Raw genomic sequence first — 22529 nt, forward strand, 5'->3', positions numbered from 1 at the left:
ACCAGCCAAAGAACTTGGGCGGCTCTATCTTCAGGAACCTCCCAACCAGCTCCTAATCCTCAACGGTCAAAGGCTGAACAGCCACGGGTCTAGGAGCACCCTCAGGGGCTGGAAAACCACCTAAACGCTGGGCCATAGCAGCAGCAGGATGCATCTCCGTAGTCTGGCCTAACTCAGGAGTCCGCAACCCCATTTGAGTCTGGGAACCACCTGGAGTAGTGGCACTCCCTACAGCATGCTGGCCGTCAAGATGAAGGAGTACATGGACCATGATATCCTGGATTGCCTGATTAGACATAGCATCGGGGTGAGTCATGTTTGGCCCCTCACCTCCCCAGCTGCCTGTGGTCTCTCAGGCTAACGGTCTGGAGAAGCTGAACGTGCTTGCCTCTGTCCAGCCACAGGGACCCCATCCCTGACCGGTGCAGCTCTACGGCCTCTAGCTCGGCTGCGACCTCTCGCCTACGCTTGTCCTCTAATGCCTGCCCTAGCAACGAGCTCAGGCACCTCGTCCTTCGCGATGGTAGCTCGTGTCTTCACCCATCTGTGAGAGAATAAAAGTGGATCAAATATCAATTAGACAAAGCCAGATACCAATTTGAATAAAGTAGCATGAAGGAATGAAAGAAGGTGAAATTTTCTAAATGTCCCATAACCGCTCGCAGATAAGTACGGAGCAAATCGTACCGATCCGTAAGACTCTACTAGACATGCTCTTGTACTCATAGATCGGGTAACCTAGAGCTCTGATACCAACTTGTCATGCCCCAACTTGGGGAATCATGTGGGCACCTACCATTTTCCACCTCGGTAAGCGAACCCTTTCCCAATTCATTCATTCAACACAATAAATTAATTAAGGCAACCGAATATAAGTCTTAAATGTAGATAATAATAAAGATAGGGAATAAGTGCGGAAATAATACATAAATCCCGAGGAAAGTGTCAAAGGTTGTACAAGAGCCACTACTATAATACTCTAAGTCTGAACATGAATACATGTCTGATAATAGGATACTGTCTTAGGATAGAAATAAGACAAGTAATTAAGAAGAGGCATCCAGGCAGCAAATCCATCCAATGATCACCCTGGAATACTCGTCAGAAGGCCTGGGGACTCAGTCACCGGGCGCAGAGGTCGATCCAGTCACAACAGTTAGAAAGTCATATATAATAGAATGAGACTGGAAAAGTAGGCATGCTCACAATCAGAATAAACTAAACACAATCCAATTACCGATAATCAATACCAAACCACCAAGCCTAGTCAACACCTCAAGTCTGCTATAATCCCGATCCACATCTCAAGAACTACTATCAAGTACAAGTATCACCGAGAATCAATCAACAAGTACCAAAAAATACCAATAATAAGAATGAGATGAATCCAATGCATATACAATGATACACACACGCTTCGAGCGGAATATCTCATCGCCTTGACCGTCATGACTTATGGGGGACCGCTAAGTTCATGTACCTGCTGCAGAATGCACAGCTCGATCCAATAGTCAGTGTTGCGGAACATGTAACCCAATCCCAGTCAATGTTGCGGTACGTGCAACCCGATCCCAGTAAATGTTGCGGTTCGTGCAACCCGATCCCAACAATATATATATATATATATGTGTGTGTGTGTGTGTGTGTGTGTGTGTGTGTGTGTGTGTGTGTGTGTGTGTGTGTGTGTGTGTGTGTGTGTGTGTGAATGAGTGAATGCATGATAACAAAGCCAACAAGAATAAATAATCAATGGTGCCACACATGGAAACAAATCTCACTCATAATAACAATGTTATAATCCTTACTTCCCTTCCAACAACCTCATTCATGATAAGTATGCTTTCAAACAAACAAGTAATCACTAAGCATCAACTTTCTAGAATCAATCACATGATAGCGAACCAACAATTCACAATAAGCAACAACATAATGGAACACAATAAGGGTACAAGCCATTAATCACAACAATACCAACATAAGTCTTCCATCCCATCTTCATACCCAAAGGTTTACATGCTTTATCCAACAATCACTAAGTATACATACAATCCGCCAACTGAAAGGTAAGCCGTAACCTACCTGAAAAGTTGAACAGGAGCCTTGAACTACCCCTTGACCTTGCCTTTCCGCAACGACTCCAAGTACTCAAAGTCTATTCATAATCAAATTCTATATTAAAAATCATGAATAATGACACCCATATTGCTGTACTTCTAGCTAGGTCGAATTATAACCCAAGAAAGTTGGGGAAACGAGCCCACACGGGTAAAACAATAAATTAAAAGATGGAACATGAAATTCAAGCTCTAGGTGATCAAACCCACTAATCAATTGCTAAAAATAACTCAAGATTAAGTCTTATTCGGATTTAAAGCAAAATCTCAAATTTGGGTATGAACCCTAATTCTTTAATCCTCAAATTAACCATTAATAATGGAAGAAATAAGCTTAATAACAAGGAATTCATCAAACTCTATGGTTATTCTAGTCAATTTCACCACCAATTTCTATTTTAGAAGTCTAAACCCATTTCAAGAATTCTATCACAAGACTTGTTATATCCCGTATCCTAGAGCCAAGGTTAGACACATATCGTTAGAATTTTAATGAAAATTTTGAAGGTTTGTTAAGTTTGCGAAAATGGTTGACGGCCTACTTCGGGCACCTGTAACCCCTTGATTAGTTGGGAATTTAGGAAAGTACCCTTAGTGAAAGTTGTAGTATGGAGAAATACCATTCCAACAACATAAGGACCAGGCCAATTAGATATCAGAGCAAGGAGATATGATCATCACAAGATGGCTAATAGTAAGGCGTTTATGATTCAATAGAATCGGTTAAGTTTTCAATATGTCTGCCTTCCATCCCAATTTCGTGAAAATACGTTGAGTATTTGAGAAAACTCAAGACATGAAAGTTGTAGACCTTTGAAATACCTTTCCAACAATATATTATTGGCCCTGAACAGATATCTGTGAAAAAATTTATACCTATTTTACTGGACAATACACAGTCTGTGCGAAGAGTTGTGTGAAGGACCTTCAGGTGCGCGATTGCGCACGTGAAGCAGTGTCATTGCCTTTGCTGCATGATCAGCTGCTTGGTCGGGCCTTCAGCTGCACGAACGCACATCGGGAAAGTCATTTTAAAATCCCTACTTCGTTCCCTACACCCTAAACACAAAAATTTACTTTACAAAGGGAAGCTCTCAAGAACCCAACTTCCTCCAGGGTCCCTCTATCATTCAAGGTAAGTTATAGTGATGATTATAAGTTAATTTCAATTCTCCAACACCTTATTAACATGGGTAAACCCTTCCAATCCATAGATAATTGATTGAGACTTCATTTTGGATGAAAAAACCTAGAATTCGAATTCAAGAGAATTGATCGTCAAAAAGGTCATTGATTATAGTTTTGTTTTGATGACTATAGACTATAAGTTCATAAGATATGAGTTGAGGGTCTTGATAGAAAAGCATGAACGGTTATATGTTTGGGTTGTTGATTGTTGGTTATTGATTAAGGGTGATGTTTATCTTTTGGGTGATGAAGAATTATATTGATTATAAGCAATATGAGATTGTAGAATCATCTAAGAGAAACAGAATGGGTTGTTGGGTGTAGAAACACCATTAATGAAGGTTGTGAAGCTTTATGCCCACCATGTATTTGATAAAATGCTTAAATGACCAAAGTATGAATATTGGTGCTAATACAGAATCCATTTGACTTGTATTGCTATAGATTAAAGTTGAAAGGGAGTCGACGAACATCGTATTACGCTTAGAAAGTAGGAAGTTAAGGTATGTGAGGCTAACTCTCTACATTTGGAATGTTAATAATTCTCTCTACACCACGTTCATTTACATCGTTACTAATTGCCTCAGAAATATAGTTAAGCTTAGTTCATTAAATAGTTGCAGAACTTCTATTCTCTAGTTTCATAATTCATTCATGACTTTCATTATGAATGTTGTACGCTCAGTACGTAATCAATATAGACTTGTGTTTGATACGTATGAGTCTTAGTCTAGAATACTCAGCATGTTTATAAATAGTTAAAGCTTCAGTTCTCATAATCAGTTCATGAATACATGTCTGAGTGAATCATTGCCCAGTATGTCAGTGTTGTATCTTTTAGCATGATTCTCATTTCTTTTATGTAAATTTTTTAATGATGAACACATGTGTTATTGGGCCTAAGGCCACAGTTATGTATATGTATACTTGGGCCTGAGGCCGCAGCTTGTGCACATATACATTGGGCCTGAGGCCGCAGATTATTTACTCAAATAAACATGTGGTTCCTCATTTAAAACAGGGAGTATTCATATCTTTACTTCCTTATTTCAGTTCAATTATCAGTTATCAATTCAGTTTCAGTTTCAGTATTTACAGTTTTGTCTTTCAGTTGCTTTACATACCAATGCAATTCAAATGTGCTGACGTCCCTTTTTCTTCGGGGCCTGCATCTCGGGATGTAGATAAAGATTTGCAGGTTGATGATTCTGCTTGCTAGGACCTTCTCGTATCAGCTACTTGGTGAGCCCCAGTTCCCTCGGGGCGTTATCATACTTTTAGTCTTTATAGTAGTTCAGTTAGTGAGCTATGCCGGGGGCCTTGACCCGGTAAGCAGTTAGTTGTTCAGTACTCTTTAGAGGCTTCGTAGACTATAGTCCAACCAGTCAGATGTTCAGCGGCTTTTGTATCAGCCTTATCGGCTACTTATTCATACTTTCAGACTTATTCAGTATTTCCGCATTTATGATATCTCCGTCAGATTTTAGTAGAGCAACATGTGTTAATGTTATTTCCATATTCAAGTATGTTTTAATATCACATGTTGATTTAGCCAGCTAGTTGGTTTGCTCGGTCACATGCAGTCAGGCACCGAGTGTCGTGTTACGCCCAGGCCATGATTCGGAGCGTGACAAGACTCATCTTCTCTATCTAGATTCTAGTGATTCTAAGCATAGAATAGGAATCTAGGAAGGAAAATAACAAGGGCTAGGGTTATAGATCTTACCTCCAAGAAGAATTCGTCCACAAATAGCTCTATTTCCCCAAAGAGGGCTTAGAAGAGTGATGAGAAGAAGTGATAGGGTTTATGAGTCTTAACTTGAGAAAAGAAAAATTATTCTGCCCGACTACGGCTGCAGCGGTCAAGGAGCCACTGCAGCGCGCGCGCTGCGGTGCATAGCTGGCTCGCCATGGTGGCCATCACTTAAAAATCAGTTAGCTGCTATTGCAGTAACAGACAGGCTACGGCGGCTAGTTCCCAAACTCCCCAGTCTGCTATAGCTGTCTCCCAAGCGCTATAGCGCGATCTCTACAGCGGTTAAGGAACCACTGCAGCGCCTGCACAGGAACCAAAATATTCTGGTTTTGACCAATCTTATCTCGAAATTCGATTATCTCCGGAGGCCCCACAGATACCTAACAAACATGCACACACACATAAAAACGCGCTACAAATTCGCCTGTGGACTCGAATTTCCTGACGGAGGTCTATTTGACCTAGTCAACCCCCAATGGCCTAAAGCCAAGTTCCCAACCCAAGTTTCAAAATGCTCCCAATTGCATTGGGAATCAAACCGAACACACCACTAAGTCATAAATGATTGTCCGGACCTTTCGGAATTGACGGAATTTCGAAAAAGGTTTGTGTTGACACCTAATTTTTGACCTCCCATAATTTATTTTAATCTCCCAAAAACACTTGAATATTAAATAGGGTAATATATGCTTTCTTTTAGAAAATCCGGATGATTTTATAAACTATGTAGATAATATTTTACCTTTATTGTTTGGTAAACTAATTTCTATAATAAATCATTTGAAAATTATTTCACAGCAATTAATGATGCATTTTACTAATTTCAACCAAAAAATAGTGTAAAATAGCTATCTATTTAATTGTGCAATTATCAAAAGTTAATAAGCAAATATTTACCCGTTTTTAATTCAAGGAAATTGATTGATTGAAATAAATAATCATATTTTACCCCCAAAATTTTATTTCTGCATACTCCATTTATATGGGAAATTCTCAAATTAATTATAATTAATTTAGATGATTAATTATGGTTATATTTGTAAATTGTTTATTATATGTTTAATCATGGCTACAATTGAAATAATCAATTAGTTAGTTAAATAGGGCCACAATTGAAAATGAAAAAATTCATGTTTTAATTCAATTAAGGCCATGCAACGTAAATTCAATATTTTGTGAAAATTAATCGTGTTTTTAAATTAATTGGTTGTTTAGTTTCAATTTAATTACCTAGCAAATCAATCCCTTTAATTGTCTTTTTTGCTTACCCATTGATTTCCATTTTTTTTTGTCCCTTATATATGCATTAGTATATGTGTGTGTGTGTGTGTGTGTGTGTGTATATATATATATATATATATATATATATATATAATAGATTTGGGCTGCCCATTTCAAAGGGACCGAGTCCAGCCCAACAAGGGCCAGACCCGGCCCAATTCGCAAGATAAGAGAAAGGGGCCAAAGCCCTTTTGCCACTTCAGTCATGCCAAACACAGCCTCCCCCTTCCTCTTTCCCCTTTTCTCTCCAAACAAACCTAGCCACCCCTATGCAATCTTCCCTCTCCTCGTCACCATGGCTGTTTATAGTAAAATGGCAGGAAAAGAAAAGCTTACCGAGGTCGGGCATGGCTAAAACGAGCAAAGCATTGAATGCTCTCACTCATTTTCACCTAACGCTGCCCAAACACGTTATTATTTTTTTATTTTCTTCACATTTTTACAAATTCAACGGTAAGAACTCTGAAATCTCTTAATGATTTTTGTTTGCATCCCATTTGAACTTTGGTTTTTCATTGGCTCATGATTGGTCACATGGATTGACCTTTTTAAGGTTAAATCCGACCTTCCATTTACTCTATTCAGTGATTGTTAGCCGTTAGATGGGTTTGAGAAGAACATTTTTTAAAAAATCTTAAAAGTCCCACATCGGTTGAAATTTGGTTTTTTACCTGAATTTGGGGGTTATAAATAGAACCCCTAATTCTCAAAAAGGGAGACGCTGGACATCTTAACACTGAATACCTAGGGTTTCTAGCTTCATTGCTTAAAACCTTTAATTTTCGGTGAAGTTTAATTATTTTTTTTTAAAAAAAAGAGTTTGTTTAGTTGTTTTCTTGGTGTGGTCTGGTGAATTTGAGCTTTTGAGGGATCAATTTTGGATTCCAAGTCTAATTCTCGATCAAAGGCTGCACTCTTAGGAGGTAATTCCCTTTTTCTAGTTGATATTTGCAATTTTCTATATTTTGTAGGTTTAATTAGTTGTTATATGATGTAGCATGTTTGTTTGGTGTGTGTTTAAGTAGATATTATTCTGTCTTACTTCATTAAATTGTTTTGAGTTGTTCTTATAGTTTGTTTGGTTACTGCTCATAGAATATAGCCTATTTATTTATGTATGTGCAGTTAGATGATATTGTTATCTCCTTGTCATCTTAGGTGATTAGTATGCTACGGTTGTATGATTTAAATCCTGAATAAGAAGCCTAGCCTATTAGTTAAAGATGTGTCAAGTTAGTTATATGAGTCATTATGTGTGGAGTTCAACATGATAATTATTAATATTTATTAAGCATGTTTTTAATGGTCAGTTTGGTTAATCTATACTAGTATATGCACATTGGTTTGATATTCAGATATATGCTTGAGTGAGGTACAATCCTATTTAAAGTTGATCTAAAATGGTGTATAAGTTGTATACAGCTGCCTTGTCTGTCTATATTCCTAAGTTTGACAAACCTGTAGTGAGTTTATTCTATTTGGTTGACCTGTTGGCCTGCTTAAACTTAATACTAAGTCTAATAGGTTATTCTGAGTTCTTGTAATGCTTATGAACTAACTATGTCTATCTGAGCATGTATAAATGCTTTTAAAATGACTAATATGATCCTTCACCCTGAGTTAAGTCTATCAAACATGTCTAATAAATTAATGTAGTCTTAAATACTGATGGTATGGCACTAGAAACTATTTTTGAACTGGTTAAGAGATTCAATGAGGTCAAGAGGTGTTTGACAGGGACTAGGTATGCTAGTTGAAGATCAATGAGTGTATGTCATTATATTAATCTGATTTGTGTGCAACATGTCTATTGTCTCATTCCATGTTCAGTGTTTGAAGGAATCAGTCATGTGGTTGGCTTTAGTCTTAATCCTACCACTTAGTCGAAATCCCTGTTATCTAATACATTATGGGCCTGCTGAAAAAAGGAAATGATTGTAACACTCTGCTTTGTCCGGATTGGTATATTGTGTGATTAATGCTTCACTTAGTATGCTGAATGTTATTAAGTGACCTAAATTTGATCCTCCTTAACTAAAGTGAAGCCTGTATACTAATATATCCCTAGAATGTGAAACCAACACTAGAAAAACATATAGTTTGAGTGTTGTGGGGAAAAGATATATGGTCTTGATAACCTATCTGATAGAAACATGTTCAAGTTGGCATTTTTGGCCTATTTGATTGCTTGATTCATTTTTATATCATCCTGCCTATTGACATTTTTATGCAAAGACTTAGTGTGAGCAAGCATGCTTAGGAGAATCATGTGTATAGGCAGAGATAGACCAAACTTGCCCAAAGTGTATGCTTGCTCCTTGTTTGCTTCCTTAGTTCTTTTCTCTGCATACCTTATGCTTTGGATCTTTGATCATTTGATTGAGTTGGCTTGTCCAAATCCTGTTTATGCCTAAACATAGTATAGCATATGTAAGTATATGTCTGCTGATATACCTATTAGTCAATACACTAATGAGGAGGTCCAATTTGCCAAAAGGGATCAAGCTTGAGCCTCACCCAATGTCTGTCATGCCTAGGGTTCATGAAACCCTCTTGGATCTTGTGCGGCATTGGGCACAAAGAGGTAAAAGCTTCCTTTTTTTAGCCATTTGGGAATCCTCAAAGGTATATATACTCAGGTATATCAAAGAAGTTTACCTATGTATGCTTAAGTCTTCCTTTAATTTATAAGTAAGTAACTGAATCTGTTGGACTAAGTTTTATTTGAAGAATGGTTTTGATTGACCAATTCATTATTTATTATGTTCCTTGCCTGCCTAATATGTATACATGGTATCAATTTTTATCTTCTCTATGTGAGAAACTCTCTTGCATTTTCGGTCCATTGCATCGTCAATATACGGCCCAATCCCACTTTCTGATCGAGTCCAGTTCGTGATTTGAAAGGGAAGCAAATATTATTTGTAGGCCCGTCTATGGGTGAAAATAACACTAATGGGGCGGGTAGCCCATTAGTAAAATAATCCTTCTCCTTTCCTTTATCTGATTCATTTGTATGGTTTGTAAAAATTTGAGTCTTATTATTAGTAGAAACCCTGGTGGATATAGAACTAGGATTATCACATAGTTAAAATTAGGTAATCGAGATAAAATAAATTCAAATCATTGCAAACTTTGGCTTTAAATAATTGATGTCTAAAAATGAATACCTTTTGCTAAGTATCACGAGTTTGAGACAAGGAAAACAAGCTGATTTTTTCTAAGGTGGAACTCATGCTATTTTATAATGTTGGAGTCGTGTATAAATTTTGTATAAATAAGACCACTTGAGAACTGAAAAAGGATTCAAGTTTTTTATTTTTTAAGAAAAATGACCTGTTTGTAACAGACCTTCGAGATAAAAGAACATAGTTGCATAACTGAGTATTGGACCTGGAAGTCCACCAAAAACTGGACCAAAAACCAATTTTTATTTTTATTTTGAAAAGGGTAAGTTTTCTGGGCTGCGTTTTCTTTGGGAAAAACTGGACACATTTTGAACCTTTAGACTTGATGATACTTGGGCTAAAAATTGGATTTTACATTTGGGCTCGAAATTAGAAATTGGACTTTACATGAATAAAAATGACATTTTTGGAGGCCAGCCCCCTTGGGCTAAAAATTGTGACATTTTATGGACTAAATGGCTTATCGAAGTTGACTTTGGGCCTGATTTGATATTGGGCCGGACTGTTATGTGATCATGGTTTGGACGTATTGGGCTTTACTAAAAAAAATGGACTTAATAAAAATGGACTTATATATATATATATATATATATATATATATATATATATATATATATATATATATATATCAAAATGGGAATATATCCCATATATTCCTATAAGTATATAAACCCGTAAGTACTAAACACATTTCGTTAGGACTAGAATAGTAGCGACTCTACTCGGGAGCGATCCCGGGTGTGTCCTAGTCCGGAAACGAAGTGGGTTGAACACTTACGCAGATTTTTTCCAAACCAAAACCCCTTATTTATAAGAGGACTTTTTGCCGAATTTTTCTAAAACAGGAGATGATGATGTAAACATGAAAATGCTATACTTTTTGTGGAAAAACTTTAACACATAAGAAAATAAATAAACCTTAGAGTGAAGCTCGTAGGTCAATCGTATTCTACGGATCCTTAATACCAGGGTGCTTAAAACCTTCCCCGGGGATCACTAGAACCCTTACCTCGAACTCTGGTCTAAAAGACTTTTTCTCGGTCTGAAAAACTCTTTAAACCCGATTTTCCTAATTTTCCTTTTGAATAAATTAGGTGGCGACTCTAAAATACTAAATATCCAATTTAGAGCACTAATAACCTCGGATTACTTTCATGCCTTAACCCACGTAAAAGCGAACCGTAATAATCCGTTTACTCAAAAGTCAACTTTGGGTCAAACGGATCCCACTTTGAGGCTCAAACCTCTAAAATTCACTCTAAAACCAGCCCGATGACCTAGGGAAGGGTCAACAGGGGTAAAAGGGTCATTCGTACTATAACGACTAATCGGGTCATTAGATAGGTCGACTAAGATTAGTTCACGCAATATGATATAGAATCAATCAAAATAAATAAATAAGTACTGTTGTAACACCTTTTTAAATCCTACCCATACTTAAACAGTTCTGACCTAAACAGGCTCATATCCCTTTACCATGTCAACGCAACACTAGGAAGTAGGGAATTTCACAGACAAAAAACAATTAGATTCAAGACGGACTTCTAGACCAGTTAACCCACAACAATTTATAAAGAACACACTTCAACCCCTATACCAACCAATACTAAGTAGAACCACTAACCCTTACCCTTTTCTTCCATAATCTAACAGACTCGTAAATTGACAAATAGACACAACAACATAACAATTCAAAATAGATATCGATCGGTAATAATTTATCGGTTAAACAATAAGAGTAAGCACGAGCAATGTGAGTGACGATAATATTTCTCTCGCACTTCCCAACCTTAGAAATTCTAGTGGGATCATTTCAACAACCTCCCTTCGTTTGTCAAACAAGACCATGAACATACTTGTAAAGACAATTGCTTAACAACAAGGAAAATCCAATATGAAATCACTAGAATGAGTCATGATTCAATGGAATATAGCCAAGACGAGTATCACCTCTATCACACGAATATAAGCAAGTAAAATATAATACGACTCGAGTTAGTATCACATCCGTACACACTTGCTAAATAGTATTGTTTGCCCAAATAGCCAAGACCTGCAGGGACTCATGGTGTCCATGTACCAATCACTCCGGAACTGACCTCGAATCACGAGCCCTTAACTAGGCCACATCGTCGAATGTGCCTTTTCGTACATATAACTTCTGTTTCTCATCAGAATGTGTCTCTCAAGTATTTCTAGTTCATCAGTAAATATGAAATATGAGCAGTCAACAATATCAATATCAAGATGACAAGGCATCATGCCACAAGTCATAATAAGAAACAAATAACTCCGCTCATTTATCACACAAATATAAATCCGCTAAATCACGACTTGATAACTTCTAATGAAGGCACATGCAATTACCACACAAGTCACCCCACCCAATAGTACAACGAGCTCTATAATGATCAACTCAGTACGTATGCGAATCCCCACCATCTAACTTAATCACTCTAAGAACATACACATCACCATATTCCCTTAAGCATAACGATTGTTCACCTTGGTTCAACTACTCAGTCAATAGCAACAAGCCCACATAATTCAACAATTTATAGCAATTTATCTAATATCCAACCGAACTCTGCGTCGAAAAACCTAATCATGCTTTCTCCCATCAATTCTACAACATATATACGTTTTACTAATCAAAGTCTAACTCAAGTAAATCATAACCTGCCTCGAGGCCGAGAAGATACCATGAACCATCATTGAGTCTTCAGCCTTTGCTTCCAATTCCGGAGACCACGACAGAGAAGTCTAGGAGTAGTACGAATTTTAATAACGAGAGTCAAAATAAAGCATGCGCAGTAATCTAGAATCTTTAGTTGACCACCCCTGCCTTCATATTTCACATTCAAGGACTCAAGTCCCAACCCCTCTTTAATTATCAAAATCACTGTCCTTTCGGTTCCGTTTATCTGCCTAGAATAATAATATATAATAATATTTAGCGAACTATCCGTCTTTGGCTTTATGCTGTCTATTTCATCCTTCTAATGTGTAAGCAATTTAAGAACCCTATGTTTATTATCATCCGGCGGTTAAACATAGCGGTGAAGAATTAACTTCTAGAAAAAATAACAAAAGGAATGGTTAGAAGGGTTACTTTACTCAAGTCTCTAAGTGCTCTGCCCAAAATTTCCCCCAGGTGACGGCTTAGAAGAAGGTTTGGTGGAAAGTAGGGTTAAATCACGAAGTAAGGTCTTTAAGCTGGGCCTGGTTTCGTGTCGACCACTGCAACGGTCCTCTATTTACTGGGGTGACTCGCTACGGTAGTACATAGACCGCCACGGCGAAGCACGTCCACCAGGCCCCACACCTTTTGCCTCGACTGACACGACTTATAGTTTAAAATTTTAAAAAGTTTTTCCCCTCGAAGACTAATTGTACAACAAATCAACTTAGCTTTTGTACACGAGCGGAGGAAAGTCTAATAACGACCGGGCGGGTCGTTACAGTTTCGAATATGGTCTCTTACACTCCCCATTAATGAAGCCTAGCATGTTTTTCACGGAGAGAGACCTGAATACACCTCTTCTCCAGGAGTGATAGCCAATTCCATCCAATGGAACTGGCACAAGAGTCTCTTCGGCACAATCAGATGAATGTATGTAGAAAGGACTTGTAACCTTAGATGTAGTTTCAGTGGTTTCTGTACCTTGTTCTGTAGCTACTACTATATTGAATTGAAGAGATATTGATGAAATCGACGAATCTTAGAGATTTCAGGCGAAGAACCTTGAGGTAAATTGGGTAGCAATTTGGGTCGAATTCAAACTAAAATTGCTAATTCGAAGTGTAATTGTTCTGTATATCGCAATTTGAAGCTTTGAAAATGGAGAAGTAATTGCAAAATAGGTTGTAAACTGCAAAACTTGACCTAAATTGAAATGTGAAAAGCTCACAAAAGTGAGAATTGATTTATTTGAATCGAAAATCGAAGGAAAAGAGTTTCTTATCCGTGCTTTGATACCATGCTAAGCTCAACAATGGCTGAGGAAAAAATGAACTGTAGGTTCACCAATAGTGGTGAACCCTAGAGAGAGTTGGAGAAGAAAGGAATTGGGAGAAAAAGATTCTCTTCTGTGTTATTGAAAAAAGTGACAAATGAAATGTACAGATCACTAACTTATACATAAAATGGAAAATATCTAAGCCTAGTCTAACTAACTAACCGAATGTAAATTCCAAGCTGGTGACAGCTAGACTGATAATTAACTAAGACTAATCATCTAGCATACAATACATAGAAAGAATAAATAATCTCAACAATCCATTTAGTCAAATTTATTTTTGCTTAGCGGGATTATCATGTCTCTAAATCTTCTTCTATATTGAGGGGCATGTTGTCTTAATTTTGCACACCCAAATCCATTAAAAATATAGACATATAGTATCATTACATACCTTATTAGCGTGAGCACAAAGGTCTACTTGAACTTCATAGTCCTGACTTTTGTAGTAAATTCTCTCCTTTGTCAGCTACAAATCTCATGCTATTAGTACCTCTTATTCCATTTGAAATTGTTTGTGAGCAACAATTTTATTTTTGATAGTAACTTGAACCACTCGTTCAGCATCAACCAAAAGTTGTCACACCTCCAAGTCCTTGGCATTTTAGAGCCATTCAGAAAAATTTAAAAAGTGAAACAAAGTAACATTGATAAGAAATAACAAATCAAATAGAATTAAAAGAAACCTTCCCGGTAATTGCACGGAATCTTGAATGCAAATTTAAATAGGATAATGCCATCTTCAAGAAATCAAAGAGCACGCACTTGTCTTCATGTACCAGTCATTTTGGTCTTCTTTATAATCGGTATTTTTCATAAGAACATCGTATAAAATATCCTTAAGATTGTTGGAAATCCTACGGAAAATATTTGATCACAAACACTTGTAGGGAATTCTTCAAAGCTTGAGGCATGTAAAAGACATTGTTCTTAAAGATATTTCACCCAGTATGGTATCCCCCAGGATTGAACAAGATCATCTAGTATAAAAATAGGAGCCAGAATCTAACAAAGATTTCACAAAAGTAAATAACCCAAAGAAAAGAAAATGTGAAGAAGAGTAAAAAATTTCTTTTCTTCACTCTCACTGTCTCTTAGTTTCTATCATTGTACCTCCCTTGAAGACATAAGAAAATAGGTATATATAAGACAAAGTAGTGATCTTTCAATCACCAGAAAACGTCTATAATATTTAATAATAATCAAAGCCATAAAGTCAAATTAAATGTCCATGTACCACTCGCTCTGAAACTGACCTCGGATCACGAGCCCTTAACTAGGCCACATCCTCGCCCCCGGTCAAATGTGCCTTTTCGTACGTATATCTTCTATTTCTCATCAAAATGTGTATCTTAAGTATTTCCAGTTCATCAGTAAATATGAAATATGATCATCAACAATATCAATATCAAGATCACAAGGCATCATGCCACAAGTCATAACAAGACCCAAATAACTCCGCTCATTAATCACACAAATATGAAATCCGCTAAAGCACGACATGAATACTTCTAATGAAGACACATGCAATTACAGCACAAGTCACCCCGCCCAATAGTACAACGAGCTGTATAATGATCAACTCAGTACGTATGAGAATCCCCACCTTCTAACTAATTACTCTAAGAACATATGGATCACCATATTCCCTCAAGCATAACGACATCTTACCTTCGTTAAAATACTAACTCAATGGCGACAAGCCCACGTAATTCAATAATTTATAGCAATTTATCTAATATCCAACCGAACTCCGCATCCGAAAACCTAATCGTGCTTTCTCCCGTCAATTCTACAACATATATACATTTTGGTAATCAAAGTATAACTCTAGTAAATCATAACCTACCTCGAGTCTGAGCAGGTGCCACGAACCATCATGGAGTCTTCATCATTTTCTTCCAATTCCGGAGATCACGACAGAGAAGTCTAGGAGTAGTACAAATTTCAATAATAAGAGTCAAAATAAATCATGCGCAATAATTTAGATTCTATAGTTGACTACCCTTACCTTCATATTTCTCATTCAAGGAGTCAATTCTCTGTCACAACCCAAATCCATGAGTCGTGGCCAGTGCCTGATCTCTAGTGACCAAATACCCCTGTACTCATATCTGAATAACGTTAAATAACAAGGGCCCATAAGTAGCTCAAACCGAACTTATACTGACTCATGACAGAATGTCATCATAAAATCTGCATAATCTGTACATATATATAAGATGGAAAGAACGATACAAGCCGATTAGGCCGCTATATATACTTTACAACAAAATAAGAGCCATCAAGGCTACATAATATCCCAACTATGTACAACTGTCTACAGACCTCTAATAGAGTGCAAGCTGTAGAATGGACGGGACAAGGCTCCCGTCATACCCAGATATGCATGTACATCCCAAAATAACATACCAAAATAAATCGCAGCTCCGGATCAAGTGGAGCGCACTAACAATAGCTGAGGGGAAGTCCTACTGAGCTGGATCCTCTCCCTGTCTACCTAAACCTGCGGGCATGAACGCAGGACCTCGAGCAATAGGGGAGTCAGTACGGATAATGTACTGAGTATGTAAGGCATAGAAGTAACATAAACATAAAAATCATGAACTGAATCTGATCTCTAAACTCGATTGACTGTCTAGCTGCATCTGTATTACTGAGTATCTAAAAACATTTACATGAATATGTATACTGATAATGGCTCTGTGGGCGCCTAACATGCATGCTCCAATGATAATCATGCTCATGTATATATTTAGGTCATAGTGCAGAGGAACATTCAGCCCGATCCATATGCCATATAATAGTGCCGAGGAACGTGGCCCGATCCATATGTAATAGTGCCGAGGAACATACGGCCCGATCCATATATAATAGTGCCGAGGAACATACGGCCCGATCCATATATAATCATTTATGTACACCGACTGATCAGGTGGTAATGCGTATATAACGTCTATCCGTTTCGCCATACCCCATATACATATAATATACGAGTATATAACGCCTTCTGGTCAGGGGTCAATACATATATATATATATGAATGCAAAGCATGAATAAACGGTATACAAAGAACTGGACCCATGAACAGAAGGGACAATCATAAGCGGGGTACAAGAGCATTAAAAACTGAAGTACTCCTCATACTTCTAAGAGTAAAGTAATATGGAAGCTCGTTTACTCGCTTGTTGATTCATATCATAAGATCATGCCAAAAATAAAAGAAGGGACAACCTTAAGATACCTTTTCGGCCCCCTTAACTTTACTACTTAACGCTTGTCCTCCCAAGCTCATGAATCTATATTCAAGAAAATTATAATATTGTCAGGCTTATTTTCGTATGCTTGTTTCAAGCCTTCAAATGAAATCTATGTAGAATCTGCCGAAATTCGGGCAAAGATCTCCCCTGTTTATATCCCTAGCCCGGAATCACAATACCAACAACTAACAACAACAACAACCAACAATAATAACAACAATACTAATATCAACAACATCATCCTCAACACCAATATACTCCATAAAACATCCCGCACGATGTTTATTCGATTTCTCAACCTATTAATCCATCATACGATGATTTAATAACTCTATCTCTGTAAATAAACTTAAATCAATATTAATAAAGAGAGATTCATACCTTACTCTCACTAGAACCGCAATATCTTCGATATCCCCCTGATTTCAAGCCAAGATCTACCGCAATACGATAGTATAATTGCAACTATACGTTGTCCAAACCTAAATCCGGAGATTAAACTTGATTTGGGCTAAAATTTGGTGTTTGGGAGTTGGGGGAAAGTTTCTAGAATTTCAGAGAGAATTTGGAGTGTTTGGAATGAAAAATGAGGGGTCAGCCTCTTTTTATAACATTCCAGAATCTTCCTCAACCAACCTAAAAATTACTCAGCGCATTCGTGCTGAGTTGTCCCATGGCTCCTCTGCGCATTCGCGCCACCCCCAGGCGGGTTCGCGCAGAGTTAATCCCTGCTTTGGCAGCCTGTCTTAAAATGAGCATAACGCTTGATTCCGATGTCCGATCGATGCACGGTTTGTTGCGTTAAAAACTACACTTCTTGAACTTCATTTTAGGCTTTTACTTTACCTCAAAACTCCTCATATACTAAAAGATATCCTTTCTCCGAGTTGGACCAAAATTGCCCCTCATAATCTTAAGCTAAGCACATATAATCTCATATATCTTTGGAGGTAACTCCAAGGTCCACAATTGAACGACTTGTACCTAGCGAATCTTAATGTACAAAACTTACGAGGTGTAACATCCTCCCTCCCCCCCCCCCCTAGAAACATTCATTCTCAAATGTTAAAACTCTTAGGAATTCTACGAAAATTTTGCCAGAGTTTTCCCCGTAACTATACCACTACCATCCTGTACAGCAGCCCAAAATAATGCTGCACAGGGCCACATACTAACATATACAACAATATGACCTCACACGCCTAACTATAATAACTATAAATAAATCCAATACCTGGGGATAATGCTGTCTCAAATTGGGCCTCCTGGGATAACGGAAACAAGTACGGGTACTTAGTCTTCATCTCTTTTTCCGCCTGCTAAGTCATCTCCTCGACATTATTATTCCTCCAAAGTACCTTAACAGAAGCCACATCCTTGGTTTGTAGCCGACGGACTTGCCTATCTAATATAGCCACAGGGATTTCCTCATACGATAGCTGCTCAGTCACCTGGATATCATCTACCGGTATGACTCATGAGGGATCTCCTATGCACTTACAGAGCATGGACACATAGGACACTGGATGTACAGACTCTAAATCAGAAGGTAGCTTTAGCTCATATGCTACCTTACCCACTGTACGAATAATTGTATATGGCCCAATGTATTGAGGGCTTAACTTACCCTTCTTGCTAAACCTCATCACTCCCTTCATAGGTGAAACTTTCAGGAAAACCCAGTCGCCTACCTCGAACTCTAACTTGCGCCGCCGGTTATCTGCATATGATTTATGTCGCCTCTGCGCCACTAATAACCTTTCTTGAATCACCTTCACTTTTTCAACTGCTTGTTGTATTAGATCTGGGCCTACTAATCGATTCTCCCCAACCTCAAACCATCTTATAGGTGATCTACATCTCCGCCCATATAAAGCCTCATAAGGGGCCATCTGGATACTGGAATGGTAACTGTTATTATATGCAAACTCAATAAGAGGAACCTGATCATCCCAGCTACCTCGAAAGTCAATCACACAAGCTCTCAGCATGTCCTCAAGTGTCTGTATAGTATTTCTGCCTGTCCATCTGTCTGGGGATGAAATGCGGTACTAAGACTCACCTGAGTCCCTAATCCATTCTGGAAAGATTTCCAGAAGTTAGCTGTAAATTGCGCTCCTCTATCTGAAATAATGGTTGTAGGAACACCATGAAGTCGTACAATCTCTCTAAGATAAAGCCTTGCATAGTCCTCAGCCGTATAAGTAGTTTTGACAGGTAAGAAGTGGGCTGACTTCGTAAGCCTGTCAACTATGACCCATATTGAATCACACTTCCGCTGAGTAGGGGGTAATCCTGTAATAAAATTCATATTAATTACCTCCTATTTTCATGTCGGAATCTCTATAGCCTGTAAAAAACCTCCAGGATTCTGGTGCTCTATCTTAACTTGCTGACAATTTGGACACTGAGCGACAAATTCTGCTATATCTCTTTTCATACCATCCCACCAATAAACTTCCTTGAGATCACGGTACATTTTTGTTGTGCCCGGGTGAATAGAATAGCGAGACTAGTGGGCTTCCCCCGTAACTTGCTGACGGAGGCCTGTAACTTTAGGAACGCACAATCTACCTCGATACATGAGTACTCCATATCCGGTGATCACGAAAGGTGTATTTTCTTTCTGAGGAGCTGTATCCCGATAATGAACTAAAACAGGATCTTCGTACTGGCGTTCCTTTATCTTAGCCACCAAAGATGACACCGCTGTGTCTTGAACCATAACTCTTGTATCACCCGAATCTAACAGTCGAACTCCAACGCTGGCTAATCGACGAACTTTACGAACCATGTCCCTTTTCTCTATCTGCACATATGGTAGGCTACCCATGGATTTACGACTAAGAGCATCGGCTACTACATTAGCCTTTCCAGGATGATATGCGAATATCAACATCATAATCCTTTAACAACTGTAGCTATCGCCTTTGACGTAAGTTCAAGTCCTTCTGCTTAAAGATATATTGGAGGATCTTATGATCAGTATAAATATCAACATGCACACCGCATAAGTAGTGCATCCACATTTTCAAGGCATGGATCACCGCCGCTAACTCAAGGTCATAGGTTGGATAGTTCTTCTCATGTTTCTTCAGCTGTCTGGAGTAAGCAACAACCTTGTCGTGTTGCATTAATACACAACCTAACCTAACACCTGAAGCATCACAATATATCACATAACTGTCTATTCCCTCTGTAAGAGTCAAGACGAGTGCTGAGGTCAACTTGTCCTTCAATGCCTGAAAACTCCGCTCACATAGATCCGTCCACTGAAACTTAGTTGATTTCTGAGTCAGCTTAATCAATAGGGCAGAAAGAGAAGAAAATCCCTCTATGAATCTTCTATAATACCTTGCCAGACCCAAGAAACTTCGGATTTCTATTGGGGTCATGGGTCTTGGCCAATTCTTCACAGCTTCAATCTTTTGGATATCCACTCTAATGCCTTCATCTGAAATAATGTGACCAAGAAAAGCCATAGAGTTCAACCAGAACTCACATTTGGAAAAATTTGCATATAACTATCTATCTCGAAGAACTCTAAGCACTGCGCGTAGATGATCTGCATGCTCAGCCTCTGATGGTGAATAAACCATAATATCGTCTATAAATACAATAATGAACAAATCTATAAAGGGTCTGAAAATACGGTTCATCAAGTCCATGAATACAGCTGGGGCAGTAGTTAACCCGAATGACATAACACGGAACTCATAGTGCCCATATCTAGTCCTGAATGCCGTCTTCGGAATGTCTTCCTCCTTCACTCTAACCTGATGATATCCCGATCTTAAGTCTATCTTCGAGAAATACTTGGCACCGTGCAGCTGGTCAAATAAGTCATCGATCCTCGAAAGTGGATACTTATTCTTTATAGTCACTTTATTCAATTGCCTATAATCAATACACATTCACAAGGAGCCATCCTTCTTTCTTACAAATAATATTGGTGCTCCCCACGGCAATGTACTGGGCCTAATAAAGCCCTTCTCGAGCAAATCCCTCAGTTATTCCTTCAATTCTTTCAACTCGGCAGGTGTCATCCTATAAGGAGGGATGGATATTGGCTGAGTATCTGGTAATAAATCAATAGTAAAATCAATCTCCCGCTCCAGCGGAATGCCTGGAAGCTTATCTGGAAACACTTCTGGGAATTCATTAACCACAGGAACAAACTGAAGGGTCGGTGACTCTACTTGTACATTCTGCACCCAAACCAGATGATAGATGTACCCTTTCCTAATCATCTTGCTTGCTTTAAGGTAGGAAATAAACCTACCCTCCGGCGAAGTAGCATTACCTTTCCACTCTAAGACTGGTTCGCCTAGAAACTGGAACCGGACAAACTTTGTTCTACAATTAACATTAGCATAGCAGGAGGCTAACCAATCCATACCCATAATGACATCAAAATCGATCATATCAAATTCAATCAAATCGGCCACGGTATGACGGTCACACACTTTAACTACACAAGCTCGATACACCCGCCTAGCTATGCCTGGGTCACCAACTGGCGTGGACACCTCAAAAGGTTTAATTGACTTAGGCTCTACCCCAAATTTACCAAAGAACAAACGGGGTAATATATGACAAAGTAGATCCAGGGTCAATCAGTGCATACACATCATAGGAAGAAACTAATAATATACCTGTGACAACGTCAGGAGACGACTCACGATCCTGTCTACCGGCTAGGGCATAGACACGGTGTTGAGGCCCACTCGAGCTAGATGCTCCGCTCCTTCCTCTACCTTGTCCTGCTGGGGTCTGCAAACCTTGCCCTGGAGGGCGTATAGATGAAGATGAACCAGCTATTGACCCCGTAGGCTGAAAAATGCCTACGCCAACCCTCGTCGGCCACTCTCTCATTTTATGGCCTGGCTGACCACAAGCATAACAAGCGCCTAATCCCAGTCGACACTGTCCGGCATGTTGCCTACCATACTGGGCACACCGGGGCAAGGGTGGTCTCACCTGGCCTGATGCTGGTCTGTACTGAGAACCTGATGCTCGAGAACTCTGGCTCACTCCAAAATAAGAAGACTTGTCAAATCTCGGACCTGGAAACCGCAGAGGTGCACTCCCTGCTGAATGGAATGGATATCGGGAATGCTGTTGTCTCTGTCCTTCTCCGAACTCACCCCGACATCTAAAGATCTATCCTTCTTACCATAGCTCCGGTCACGCTCACGCTCCATCCTCCGCTGATTCTTACGATCCTCCAGATTCTGCGTATAAGCCTGTATATGAAAAATATCCATGTCCGGTTGTAATGTAGCCGTCGTACAATTGTCAATCAAATGTGGCCCTAAATCAGCCACAAAATGATAAACCCGATCCTCCATATCAGCCACCATAGTCGGGGCATATCTAGCCAAGGAATCAAAATGTACACAATATTCCTAAACACTCATATTGGCCTGCTCGATATGCATGAACCTATCTGCTCGGGCCCGTCGAACTTCTGGTGGTAAATAATGGCGAATGAAGGCATCCGAAAACTCTTGCCAAATGGTTGGAGGGGCATTCTCTCCTCTAGACAGCTCCCACGTCTGATACCACTGCACCACAATATCACGGAGTCGGTAAGAAGCCAACTCCACGGACTCGACCTTATCAGCGTGCATAACCCTCAAGGTCCTCTGCATACTATAAATAAAGTCCTAAAGGTCCATATTTTGCTTTAACACTGAGAACTTTGAAGGGTCTAACCCAA

The 22529-nt window shown here is 38.8% G+C and overlaps 1 protein-coding gene across 1 annotated transcript; it reads right to left on the reverse strand.

Annotated features, from left to right (window-relative positions):
- Nucleotides 1-20331: 20331 nt before the first annotated feature.
- Nucleotides 20332-22170, reverse strand: LOC132048817 (uncharacterized). The gene is made up of 3 exons (XM_059439503.1): nucleotides 21984-22170; nucleotides 21463-21897; nucleotides 20332-20414 (listed from the first exon to the last, which is right to left on the reverse strand). The coding sequence occupies exons 1-3, from the start codon at nucleotides 22168-22170 to the stop codon at nucleotides 20332-20334; spliced, it is 705 nt and encodes a 234-aa protein (XP_059295486.1).
- Between the last annotated feature and the right edge of the window lie 359 nt (nucleotides 22171-22529).

This window comes from Lycium ferocissimum, chromosome 3 (assembly GCF_029784015.1).
Source record: "Lycium ferocissimum isolate CSIRO_LF1 chromosome 3, AGI_CSIRO_Lferr_CH_V1, whole genome shotgun sequence".
In the NCBI taxonomy this organism is placed as follows: Eukaryota; Viridiplantae; Streptophyta; class Magnoliopsida; order Solanales; family Solanaceae; genus Lycium; species Lycium ferocissimum.

Coding starts and splice junctions, on each gene's coding strand:
- LOC132048817 (XM_059439503.1), bottom strand. CDS start 22,170: ATGGTGGCTGATATGGAGGATCGGGTTTATCATTTTGTGGCTGATTTA. Junction 21,898..21,983: donor TGAGCGTGACCGGAGCTATG/GTAAGAAGGATA, acceptor TCCATTCAGCAG/GGAGTGCACCTCTGCGGTTT. Junction 20,415..21,462: donor GTCTCCTGACGTTGTCACAG/GTATATTATTAG, acceptor TTGTATTTATAG/ACGATATTATGGTTTATTCA.